Source organism: Fragaria vesca, linkage group LG2, assembly GCF_000184155.1.
Source record: "Fragaria vesca subsp. vesca linkage group LG2, FraVesHawaii_1.0, whole genome shotgun sequence".
Classification (NCBI taxonomy): Eukaryota; Viridiplantae; Streptophyta; class Magnoliopsida; order Rosales; family Rosaceae; genus Fragaria; species Fragaria vesca.
Genome location: NC_020492.1, coordinates 25,389,184 through 25,402,160, shown reverse-complemented (window position 1 = coordinate 25,402,160; position 12,977 = coordinate 25,389,184). Strand labels below are relative to the sequence as shown.

Below are 12,977 nucleotides of genomic sequence, written 5' to 3'. Positions count from 1 at the left end.
TAGTTTTTTGTTTTATTTTGATAAAAATCTATTAGATATATGTATATAATAAGCCTGACCCGGCTCATCCAAAAAGCCCGGCCCCTATAATTTAGAAGTCATAATTGAGACCGAACCAGAGCCCATAAGGTTCGGGCCGGGCCGTGCTTTTCGACGACCCCTAAACTATACTACTATCAAATCAAATGATTTTGTAATTATATAAGAACATAAATTGAAATAGTAATTAGTGTCATTTAAAATTTCCAATGAACCATATTGCATTAAAATTTCAAAGGATCTAATGAAGCAATTGGAGTAAATTTTTGATCAAATTTAATTCAAAGGATTGTTTCCATTATTAAACAGCCAAATTTAACTTTCAAAGATTTAAAACCAAGAAAAAGAATTTGTATATAAACTCAAAACCCAAGATTCATTATAAATTTATAATGTAGCCACTCTACTAGATTTGCATGGCACAACATCACGTATCTTATTTGAAGCACAAAAAAGGGTTAATGCCCACTAACCCAAATTTTAAGAATTTTATTCCCACCAACAAATCAGATGGTATAGTTTTCCACATTAACTCTGATACAATCATGACAAACTAGAGGCTACTTAAAAGCGCCGCTCTCTAAAACCCTAACGAGAGAGAGCAGAGCACAGGCAGATCGCGCTTGTCCGGCAGTGCTCGTCGCCAACGACAGCCTCTAGCCTTGTTGGTGAGCTGGGCTCAGCTAGACGGGCTGATAGTGAAATTCGTGAACCAGCGATGATGTTCGAATGCCGCTTACCTAATCTTTTAGGCGGAGGAACCTGACCAAGCTGAGGACGCGAGCGGAGAGCTGTGCATGGATGGACCGGAGATGGGGAGGTTCTCGACAACAGGTTGGTTGGGTCCGATCAATTCAATCGAGTGTTGTATGCAGGTCTGCTATGGGAGCCTTGATCTTGGTTCGATCTTTGCAAGCTTTTGGCATGGCGAGGGTTGGTGGTAGTCGGCGGTTGACGACGACGGATGGTGTGGATGGATCGGCAACGACGATCTACTACTGGTCCGGCAACAAGGGCGGCGTGAGAAGGTAGATGGTAAGGTTGAGTGTTTTGGGCTGGAGGTGTTAGGCTTGGCCCATCTAATTAGCTCTTTTGGGAAGGGATTCTTAGTGGGTAGAAGTTGGGCTAGGGTTTCCTAACAGGCCTTGGGCTTCCTTCTGTTTGATTTATTTTATTTTATTTTATTTTCTGTTTTGGTTTAGACTAGAACTGTTTGCGGGTCTAGAACATTTTATTAGTTATTAGTCGTCTTTAACTAGGGTTCTTTTGATGCTCTGGGGTTGCCCCCTCTGCGTAGGGTGGTCTTGGAAGTAATCAATAATGATAGGTTGAGGACTTGTCCCTTCCTCTTTGTGTCTCGGTGACTGGTTACTTGTACCGTTTGCTACCACAGAAGATTGATCATAGCGCATCATCTCATGGTCTTTAGCATAGAGATTGTTTAGTGTCTACTAAGTAGTTCTACTAGGTAGTTTTGCAAGATTCATTTCTTACGTATCCCCCGCGGGCGGATCGTATTCATGTTGTTGTACTTACTCTGAAGTTGTGATTAATAAAAACAAACATCCTTAGATCAAAGAAAAAAAACAAATCAGATTTTTAAATTCGAGCCAACTTAAACATGGAAAAGACAATCATGCATTTAATGAATTAAATAAACTATAATAGATCATCAATAGACCATATAAACCCTTAGAAAAGCAATAGATGGTCTATTATGAAATAAAAATTCTATAACTATATTCCTGCGGCCGATAATTGTTGACCGGACTCCGGCGACCGTTGACCAAAGTCCGTCTATTAGAGGAAGTAGAGGGTCTATTAAGGAGGTCTATTAGGGACAATAGGGGGTATGTCGGGGAGTCTATTAGTCTCTATTGGAGACAAATCAGCTTTGAGTCTTACAGCTTGTTGCAACATCCATTCTTTAATGTTTGGATTGAAGTGCATCAAAGAGAAGGGATGACTTGAGAGAATAGTTGCTGTTGTAGGACAACTTATATGTCTTCCTGGTTCTTGGTTTCATCATGTTTTGTCAGATATCAACCTATCACCTTAGTCGGTCTTGAATACAAAACAACATCGAAGCTTATACATATAAAGAAATAATCAATAGCGAACAACAAAACTTATAAGACTAAGATGTTCAGATTGTGAATAGGAGCAGCTATCTCAGATTTACTTCTTACGCTATGTCCGGTTCATGCCTTGACACTGACAAACTACACTGGTATCAGATCAAATAAGTTTGTAGTCATAGGAAAACATAAATAAAAAGGTAAACTAGCATCATTTCGTTGGGCCATATTGCTTTTCATTAGCCTGATAACCTTAAAAAAGAAAAAGAGGGGAAAAAAAATGAAGTCATATATTCAAATTTGAAAGTCCAATCGATTCCTCAACAATAGTGTCTGCATCAGTAGTGTTCTCAGGAACCATGTCAGTAGTTTCTGCATCAGTAGTGTTCTCAGGAACCCTCTCAGTACAGTACTCACATGATATAATAGGAGGGGTCAAATGCAAGCAGTGGTCGATTCTCTTCTCCAACCAAGCCAGTCTTCTCTCAAAGCTCAGCACTCCAATGTGCATACACCGAATTTCGACTTGGGCAACTCTCGAGCATGTACGAAGCATTATGTAGTAGTCAGCATGCGCAACATAAGTGTAGGCGCCATCATCCTGCTTCCTCACGTAGTGAAGGTAATCAAATCTCTTGGGGTTCTTCCTAGGTGGAATATAACAGAACCTCTTCTCCTCCATGTCTAATTTCATTCGATTAATGGCTTCATTTTTGAAAGTCTCAGCTGACCCTTGGTCATTCACTTCTGAGTTCTTACTATCATGTGAGCTATCACCAAAATGATCACCATTTTGGCTATTCTGATGGTCATCTTCGAGAAAAGTTTCTTCACAAGAAGATGGCCTCCTAAACTTCTTTTCTCTACATGGACTACTACTGCATTCTTCATTATACCTTGGTCTTTTCTGGTCATCAGTTCTACCACAATGCAATCCCTGTTCCGCTGCTGCATCAGAATCCTGAAACCAGCAAAATGCATTAGTGAATGATATTAATATGTTGTACTGCTACTAGATATAGGTCCCATGTATTATTTATCATACTTTTTGTTGTTAATTTCCACAAAAAGAATATCTGATCTTCCTCACCATATTCAGTTTCGCTTCAAAATTATAATTGAAAGAAAAATTTCCATTTAATTTCTTTAGGACATTATATATTTCTTCCAGATGGGCGATAGTATAAAAGATAGTTGCACAGTTTGCAGCATCTTCGCAAATCCAGCCTTATTAGTTCTGCTGAAACACAGAACTAAGGTCCTATATCAGTGAAGCTCTTATAAGTAATTATAACAGAAGGTACATTAAAAGCTGCATTTAGAATTATTTTGAGCTGACTAAACCAAAAATTTATCAAATGCAGCGGAGCCTATTTTAGATAAGAAAATATGACAACTCCAAGAAAGCTACATATTACCTTTCCACTTTGATAGTAGTTCCATAAAGTTTCAATTAACTTTTCTTCCTTGGCATCCTTACGCGATGGTTCTGATCTAGCAAAGACTATATCCTTGCAGAACTGGAGATATGTTTGCAAGTCCTTGCAATATTCTGTCAAGACAAGTGGATTTAGATCTTCACAAGCAAGTAGGGGAAGATAGAAAGTGTATGTACTATTGATATATAAAACATCACAAACTTTTGCCACAAAATTGCATCAGCATTTCCAACAATAAAACCCCACCGCATACTTACCATAGTCATCAGCAATTTCATTATAACTCGCTTCAAGGTTGGCCAAAAGTTTTGCAGTATCCAACTTAGTGTTTTCTGCGTGCGAGTAGTCTCTATCAAAGTTTGTATCTGAATCATCTTTACTGCGAGGCAGAGAATCTGAATATGTATTAGCATCATCCTTTATTTCACAACTGGATCTGGGGTCCTCATCACCACTATTTTTAGATATGGAAGATGAATCATGACAACTCGACAAACTTCTTTCCCATTCTCCAAAACCATGAATGTTATAAAGAATTCTCACAGCTACAATCAGTATTGACATCACACAAACACGAGTGGGAAGCCTCAACTCATTTGTAGATAACCATAACTCTGGAGGCATCAACCACTCATATATGCGGCACGCATGAGGGAGAATCTTTTTGACTGGGAGAGCTAACTTATTTAGAAAGCGGGAAGCTATAGCATAGAAATTGACTGGTGGTAAGTCCAAGCCTATAAACCCAGCAACAGATGCTGCTAGTGATTCCAGCTTCTGCACTGGAACTGATTCAGAAGGCCTAAACATCAAGCTTGAACTTATTGGGCAGGCACGTGAAGGCTGTCCAAACTGTTTCAGATCATCTTTAATTTCAAGAAAAGCAGCAAAATATGGGAGCTTCCCTTCTAGGGACCATTTTACCATGTCAGTTGGCAGGACTGCTTCCCTGGCAAGATGACAAGCCAGAAAAGAAACAGCTAAAGTGTAAGATAATGGTATAATCTTCTTCAAGGACTTAAACCACGCCTTCAATGCTTGAGGGTCATACTTTGCATAATTAGGTGCATGGCTTTTCAAAGGCGTCTTCAATTTGTCAAGCGGTTCTCCTGAAACAAAAAGCAATAACCATAAAACTATGGCAAGAACTATACAAAGGGAAATCTTCCACAAGCATGAATGAGTTTTAACATTATCTAAGTTTAAACAATAGACTAAAGCAGACTAACTCTTATCAAACTAGCTGACATTGAGCTTCAAAATGAGAATTAACTTATTGCTTTCTTTCTTGGCCAATCAGATTTACTGATCCTAAAATTCATATATGGGCATAAGAATTGTTTTTTAGCGAACTGAGTATTGCGTATAGAATCAAGCTCTAAAACAAGAAAACTGAAGTCAATTAACATAAATAGCTTAGTTGTTGAAGAAAACCTTGTTGGGGGATCTCAGACTCATTTAAGTCAAAGGAATGGTCAGCACAATCATCATTAAGAACCTGAGTCCCAGCCAAGAAGCGGAGCCAAACCGTCCCAGCCAGACCACATATCAAGGGAGTTACCTTGAACTCTGTGACTAAAGCCTCACATTGGAGCTCAATCATCCGCTGCAATCCCATCACATACCTAAGCCTAATCCACCCATAATAGTCCTCATCATTCTCTCTCCCATCAAATGCAAAATCCTTGAGCCCTGTGGGATCCTGATCTTCTGTTTTAGCTTGGCTTTGACTAAAGGGCTCATAATAAGGTGAGAAGTCGTCTAAGGGTTGGGAGAGAGGCTCTGCTTTGACAACAGAGCTGTTAACGCGACGGGTGTGACGAGCAGAGTAGAGGCCTCCATATGGGTTACCAGTCTGGTCGAGAAAGTCCTCATCCGCCACGCCAGTGTCCATGAAGTCCTCAGCTTGTGAGTTGCATTGGGTGCAATAGAAGAAGCCATCATCACCATCTTCCAGCCCCACGTTGCCGCAATTCTGGCAGCGCCATGTATCTGGGTTCCCCATTTTGTGTTGGAGATGATTTTTTTTATAGTGAGACTGTTTAGCTGATTGAAAAACAAGAGTCAGAGGCAATAGAAGAAGGTAAGGTAGCCTTCAAGCAAACAAGGACTAAGGTTAAAGTTTCAGTAACCTTATGGGGAATCCTGGGAGGTCTGAGAGAAGCGCAATCACCAACACTGATCTTGTGTCCATCCTACAAAAATATAAATTTCAGACAACCATTATGCTAGAATCTATATAGTGTTGATACCAAAAATAAAAAAGGAAAAGGGAATAAACAAAAAAGATAAATGACGGAGTGTTTGTTGACGTCTAATTCTTCGGTTGATTTCTGTGAGGCGTGCAAAGACAACTGAATTCAATTACAACTCATACAAGGTAGGTGCTTAGATAAGAAATTACGGGCATGCTTGTTTCACAGGACTGTCTTTGCGCACCTTAATTTCTAAGAGAGTCCTAGACTCCTCTAGCTTGGGTTATGCTAAACTAATCCCATGTTTGGTACTGCTTGGGAGCAGAATAGTCATAATAGCAATATCCCATGTTTGGTGATGTACTGTACTATAATTAATTTTGAACCAACAATATTATTTTTGTTTTAGCAAACTATTATCCAACAATAGGAGATTTGATACCTTTAATAAATTTATTTATGTTAAAATTATAAGGACCGATGTAAGTTTTCATCATTTCAAGCACCACCATCAACATGAGGTCTAAAGAATAGCAAGCTCATGCAATTTCCACATATTCATATATTAGTAAAGCCACCACAATCAAAATACGAGTAAATAGTTTTTACACATCGACAAGTCCACCAATATATACAATAATGAAAATTGAACAACATGCGTTAAGGCGACAACTTGTAGCTGTACTGGGATTGCAACAAACCTTTGTGAGTATCTGATAACATAGCTGCAGCATCTTAGACATCTCTCTTCATTTCTGCAATCTTTGACTGCACGTGTTCTTTGTATTTTGAGATGGAGTCAATTATGGCAATGAGTTCGCGAGCGCACTTCTGAGTCTCTTCTACAGTTTGTTTAGTTATTTCATGCAATTTCAATTTGGAAGTCTACAAGAAACAAGAAGTTGATTAGGAATCGTTTAAAATTTCCCAAATTTCTGATTAAAGCTGTTCATGTATCCTCAAAGTAATGACTATGAGGAATAAAGAACGACAAACTTCTATGCAATAATGCTATTCTGCCTTGCCTTTCAGAAACAGACTATTTTTCTCTCAAATTTATTTCCCTTGACTCCTTAAAGAAAGCAAGAGCAACACCTTTTAGCTGACAAGTGAACCAAGAATTAGTAGCAAACAAAGTCCTCTCAGACCTTCAGAATCTCAGCTGCTTCTCTTTCCACAATATTCATGCTATGAGCCTCCTTTTTCACAAAGATTGCAGAAAAAAAACTTCCACAGTAGCAATACAGGCATGTAGTATAGAAGATTATCAGCAGCAAAACTAAAACAGTCCAGGGTCAAGAGATTATATTCCCTCTGATCAGCAGATCCAAGGTTATCCCCAACATAATTAACTAAGCTGGTGAAGTAAGATTCATCCAGAAAGGGAAAAAAAAAAAAACAACTTTATAATGTTGACTTAGTACCGGCCATATATATCAATTTCACTATGGAAATGCAGAGTGATGTTCTTGATACAATTACTGATAACAATCACTCTTATAGTTACAAAGATTCGTAAGATTCCAAAGAGGAACAACGTAAGGAAACATATTACACTAACATAGAACTAAGCGGTTTGCTTCGGGAAGGAAAGCTAATAACAGAGCAAGCAGATAGAAAAAGCCTTGAAAAGAAACAGAATAATAAGCATCTACATAGAATCATATATCAACAACATGTAAGTACCAAAATCAGAGATTGCTTTACCATATGTGCCTTATCTAATTCTTTAGGCAGAAGATCCTGATGGCTACCCAAATCTTTTCCCTCTGAAATAGAGCAACATTGTCAGTCAGTCATTTCACCCAGGCACATGCAAAGAAATGTTCAGTTTTGTATGCATATCTATATATAGAACACACATCACCAAAAGAATAAAACTCAAAGAGACATCTACCAATGCTATGAGATCAATTTGTCCCAATGTAAAGTAATGGATATAAAATTGCTTCAAAAAATTTCCCCGCAACCAATCAGGCACACACTCTGTACATGATAAAGAGGTTATATTCAAGCAATTTTCTTGCACTTGTATCAGCAAACCTGTCATCTTTCTTGGTCCACACCAATAATCATTTCAAATGTAACCTCAATTTTTTTTTTTTTCTGTTTGTTAGACCTGATTTTGGAAATTAATCGACTTTGTTTACATCCATTGCAATGGTTTTGCGTGCTCTACCGACTGAAAGTTGATTACGCGGTCCAAAAGTTTGCTTCTTTGTGAAACTACTCATATATATAACTACTATCAGTATCAGATAGATAATATAACTACTTATATATATAACTACTATAGAAACAGATTTTGTAAGACTATGAACACTTGACTTTTACTGCTTGTTCTTATTTTCTGATTGAAGGGAAGATTCTTCTCATAATATTGTTAAATGAAATAAGTTCTTTAAAGAGCACATAAGGCATTTCAATAATTGGTGAAAAGAAGCAATTTTTAATGAATTAACTGAATACCTTGACAATGAGTTTTTGTATAGCTGTTCCTGTTCTACTACACACTTGCTTTCCAAGCTGAAGAATCAGCTTGAGATGCTCGACTATTCCAAGTAGGAATCCCAAACTCTTGCATCACCAAAAACCCCAAATCAGTTTCATCTATCACCCTCTATCAATCACATAACGCAAAAAAGAAATAAAAAGGAAGCATTCTCGGGAGCAGCACAACTCACCCGATAAGCAGTAAATTGCGATGGCAGATTATTGATTAGGAATCGTCTTACACCCAATTGTTTCTGAACTGCTATTCACTCTCACTCACCAGCAACCCAGAATCACCTCCCTTTTCTACTTGACAAACCAATATCAGAACCTTAAACCCCAAGTTCAGATTTGTATTGAACATTCGAGAGAAAGACTGAAGAAGGATTGAGAGAAAGCCGTGAACAGTAACCGACCCGACTGGCTATCAACTTCTAGAGAGAGAGAATCATGGAGAGGAAGGAATCTTGGGCGGAGAAGAGTTTGAGGGCAACTACCCTTAGTTTACTGTTTTGTCCTTATCAAATATGTTACGACTTCTGATAAAAGAACTGGGTATTTTAGGCACTTCAAAAATTTAACATCTTAGACTTCTTCTGGCTTTGTTTTTTTTTTTTTTGGTCAATAGACTTCTTCTGGCTTTATTAGCTTAAAAACTGACTACAACTCCAAAGAGGTCAAAATTTACAGCAGAACCCACCCACGAATGAAAATTTGTATCCCAGCAGCAATGACTATCTACGATGTGACCCAAATTGGTAAGAGTATTGGCAACGAAGATTGCAGGATGACTGTGAAATTGTCAAGTAAGCGAGTTACATTGCCACCAGTCCCAGCTAGGGATGCCTGCAAAAAGCAAGGGCTTGCCAAGTGACATTATATCATCTAAATCCATTTCATTACATAGATCATACAAACTATGGAAAATAATACACAACAAAATCCATGCATTTCCTGGGCCCGAGTATCTTCAGATAAACAAATGCTTGAACAAAATAAACATATTTCACTTCCTTTCCTTTCCTTTTTCAGTTTTTGGTTCTGGTGGTTTGGCTGGTTAAGGTGTAAGGACTATGGCCCTCATGAACAGGAAATGTAGTGTAAACTATTACAAGTAACCAGCGATACTAATTTTGCAGTACTCCAGCTGAGCAAATGGTAAAGGCTACATCAATCAACTATCCAACCTTAACAGGACCCGTGTTCACTGGTTTCTGATAGACTCTTGCTACTGGCATTCCGTCACCACCATCATTTCCTACCCTCCATGTGCGATCCTTTTTCCTCTGAGGCTTCTTGTGTTGTTTATGAGGTGCGGTGAGCTTCTTCGCGGTTGCTTTCTTATTGGTAGCCAACCCATTCGCTATGTCAAATGAGTTGAGGTCATCCAGGACATGATCAATCTCTGGCACATTTTCATTATCCGATTCTGAACGGGTTTCCATATCAGATGAATCTGATTCATGCTGTTCGGACAAGATGTGTCCCACATCATCTTTTTCATCTGTCATTCCAGGGGGCATTTCATAATGAGGCAGCTTCCCATCAATGTAGTCCCTCAATAATTGACGGGCAGCTCTGGTTTCATCAGGCAGTCCACTTGAGGCAACATACCCACGAGAGGCACAGTAGGCTCTCATAAGCTCAGCTGCCAGAGGTGGCCGCGATTGCAATTCATAGGATTTGGGTTTTGGCAGATCAATGTTGTACACTTTTTCAATGACATGTCTTGGAACTCGATCAGCCACTACCTGCACAGCCTCCCTCTTTTCAGTCATTCGATCAATTGGCAATACACCACAAGCAATCATCTCATGTCTTGAGCTCGAAAAGGATGGAAACACTAATCCAGGGCAGTCACAAAGCGTCAACTCATCAGATATGATCAATGTTTGGAAATGCTTTGTCTTCCCCGGAGTGGAGGTAACACCTGTCTTTTTCTGGCCTACCAATGCATTTATTGTCGAGCTTTTCCCAACATTTGGATAACCAACAAACCCCACGACAACACTAGCTGAAGGCGAAACACTTCCAATTTGCAAACAGATGTTGGATGATCCTGTGCCACTGGATCCCGAGTTCCTTCTACGTTTGACTATCTCTTCTGCCTCGGACTGTAAACGAGCCAAAAGCTCATCTCTCCCATATACTTTTGTATCAGGGTCCTCTGAATTCTGCTGGCAATTATCTGTACTCCACGGGGAACTGAGTTGTTTCCCTTCCATGGCTGCTGAGGCAGCTTTAGCCGACCAAAAGACAAAAAGAATCTCTTGGGAACGGAAATATTTTGCCCACTTCTCTCTGAAGAAAAAGCCAAGCAGTAAAAGAATTTAGAAGGGTAAATAACTGGCAAATAAATTGGCTGTTCATGATTATATTACTTGATAAGTAATAGACCTTTTTATTGGGATAAAAAAAAGTGCAATAAAAATACAGTTGAACTCTGGCAATCACAAGTTCATGTCTATGAAAATACCAACCTAACAGATACAGGTAACAGATCTGCTTTATTAACAAGAAGCATAGTCCTTTTGTGTTTGTCAACCTCTCGTGCATATACCTGCATTAAAAAAAACATCATCATGTATGTTCTTGTCCAAGGTTTTCTGAAGAGTCATAACACATCTGATCATTTTGATCATTTCAAAATATCTTGAAATTTCCCATGACTATAAACAACCAACCACTAGAAAATGCATGGAGTGAACTGTGCCATCAACGTCACAGAGAAAAGAAATCCAACATATATTGCTTTTTGAACACCAGGAAACCAACTTCATACAGTTATTTTCTAGACCTTAAAGAGTAGGGATACCGAAATGGGGTGGGTGGAACACTAAGTTTCTCTCCTAGACATCTAAAAAATTCAAGCAATATGTCAAAAAGATACAATGAACCAAGGAACAATACAGTGCAACTGCAAAAGCACTTCCAAGACATAGTATGAAGTATGAACTATGAACCACATAACCAATATCCTCATCTGCATCGAGAAATCACTATAATAAGCCTCTAACTATTATTTTATTCAATTATCTAGATGCTTGCATTGCACTATTGCTTACAGGACAATGGTTTAAACTAGGATTTGTTATTCATGGTTAACTGATGAGACAAATTTTTCAAAAAAAAAAATAGTTAAGTGACTTGAGATGTAATTATATCACCGAAGGTGCCAATCTACTAGTTTCGGTTAATCCTCAGGTGTATATATCAATCCATAACAAGGTCTATATATCAATTAGTAACAATTTGCTCCAAATATGATGTCCTTGCAAATTGCAATAATCATACATCATCAACATTATGCATTATGATGTCATTGCACTGATAATACATTATCAATGTTAAGAAGCACTACACTTTAATAGCATTTGGAAGTAGTAAAACCGTGTGTATTTGCTCAAACAATGATAAACTGCATTACCTCAAGATCAGGGCATCGGTAGAACAGAGGATCCCGGGCATCGACAACCATCACAAGCTGAAAACACAACACCAATGTTACCCCAACAAAAAATGAAACATAAATCAACAACGAAACAAGGCCCTATTCAATGTTTACCAAATCGCTACGCTCAACGACACGCCAAAGCTGCCTCCAGATATCCAAGTTCTTCTCAAAAGGAGTAAGAACAAGCTTGTCATTCTCCTCAAGCCTCGCGAGGCTTCTCCGCCACACAAGGAAGGCCTGCCTCTCGTTGTCATCGAGCTCCTCCACCGACATTTCCGGCGTCCACGGCGGCCTACGTGGCACCTGGAGACTACCGGCGTGCACGGCCTCCTCCTTCCTCTGCTGCTCCCTCCTCTGCTCCGGCGCTATCGCACTCCCGTCCCTGCGAAACAATCCGAATTCAGTAAACCTGAAAAATGAAATTGGGAAAAAAAACGAGAGAATGGAACTCACAGATTGATGAGGAGATTGGGGTTAGGGTTGTTGAGGGAGAAGAGGCGGTCGGCCTCGTCGGCCTGTTCGATAACGGCGTCGATGTCGCTGACCTCGGTGACGGATTCTAGAACCTTCTTCTGCATCTTACGGTACATGATGCCTTTCTCTTTGGTCTGCTGAATCAGCTGGTTGTGCTGCCGCACCAGGGCTCTCCCCAGCTTCGTCTTCTCGTTCTTCGGCGGCATATTGCTATCACCCTCTCTTTCTCTGTGTGTGGTTTTGAAGCGGCTCGAACACGACGGTGGGTTTTGGTGTACAAATTGAACACGTTGGGAGGGTTTGGATGTTCGCTTGCCCTATTTAACATCTGCTGGGTTTATTTTATTTTTTCAGAAAGAAAATTCAAAATTCGATTTTTACCCAAAATTGAAATTACATTTTCATTCGGTAGTGATCGCTCGAATGCTAAAACAGCAATTTTATGTTATGTTGCATGTAAACATATAGGATTAATAGTAGTATTCACATTGTCAGTTACTCATTAAAGGAATCAATTCAAAATTCGATTTTTACCTAAAATTGAAATTACATTTTCACTCGGTGATCGTTCGAATGCTAAAATATCAATTGTATGTTATGTTGCATGTAAACATATAGGATGAACAGTAATGTTCACTTGATCAGTTATTGACTAAAGGAATCATAGTCAATTGGTGGAAAATATTATTTTAAAGTTAAATTATTTTGTTTTCAACTTTTAGATTTACATCTAACGGTGGTTGATCATGAATTTCCTGATCAGTAACTGACCACGTGAACATGACTGATAGGATGAAAATATGTG

At 38.9% G+C, this 12,977-nt stretch overlaps 2 protein-coding genes across 2 annotated transcripts; both read right to left on the bottom strand.

Moving 5' to 3' along the window:
* Positions 1-2,251: 2,251 nt before the first annotated feature.
* LOC101311153 (TATA box-binding protein-associated factor RNA polymerase I subunit B-like) lies at positions 2,252-5,800 on the bottom strand. Its single transcript, XM_004291489.1, has 4 exons — positions 4,991-5,800; positions 3,814-4,665; positions 3,536-3,669; positions 2,252-3,078 (listed from the first exon to the last, which is right to left on the bottom strand). The coding sequence occupies exons 1-4, from the start codon at positions 5,559-5,561 to the stop codon at positions 2,404-2,406; spliced, it is 2,232 nt and encodes a 743-aa protein (XP_004291537.1). The 5' UTR covers positions 5,562-5,800; the 3' UTR covers positions 2,252-2,403.
* A 3,250-nt stretch (positions 5,801-9,050) lies between these two features.
* Positions 9,051-12,419, bottom strand: LOC101310858 (large subunit GTPase 1 homolog). Its single transcript, XM_004291488.1, has 5 exons — positions 12,152-12,419; positions 11,810-12,080; positions 11,672-11,728; positions 10,725-10,804; positions 9,051-10,545 (listed from the first exon to the last, which is right to left on the bottom strand). Exons 1-5 carry the CDS (start codon positions 12,376-12,378, stop codon positions 9,423-9,425), a joined length of 1,758 nt encoding a protein of 585 aa, XP_004291536.1. The 5' UTR covers positions 12,379-12,419; the 3' UTR covers positions 9,051-9,422.
* Between the last annotated feature and the right edge of the window lie 558 nt (positions 12,420-12,977).

What these genes read in the sequence shown, in the direction of transcription:
- LOC101310858 (XM_004291488.1), bottom strand. Translation starts at nt 12,378, where the DNA reads ATGCCGCCGAAGAACGAGAAGACGAAGCTGGGGAGAGCCCTGGTGCGG. An exon ending in CCCAATCTCCTCATCAATCT is followed by an intron (nt 12,081 to 12,151) that starts GTGAGTTCCATT and finishes ATTGTTTCGCAG; the next exon opens with GGACGGGAGTGCGATAGCGC. An exon ending in CTGTTACCTGTATCTGTTAG is followed by an intron (nt 10,546 to 10,724) that starts GTTGGTATTTTC and finishes CTTTTTCTTCAG; the next exon opens with AGAGAAGTGGGCAAAATATT.
- LOC101311153 (XM_004291489.1), bottom strand. Translation starts at nt 5,561, where the DNA reads ATGGGGAACCCAGATACATGGCGCTGCCAGAATTGCGGCAACGTGGGG. An exon ending in TGAAATTGCTGATGACTATG is followed by an intron (nt 3,670 to 3,813) that starts GTAAGTATGCGG and finishes TTGTCTTGACAG; the next exon opens with AATATTGCAAGGACTTGCAA. An exon ending in ACTACTATCAAAGTGGAAAG is followed by an intron (nt 3,079 to 3,535) that starts GTAATATGTAGC and finishes TGCTGGTTTCAG; the next exon opens with GATTCTGATGCAGCAGCGGA.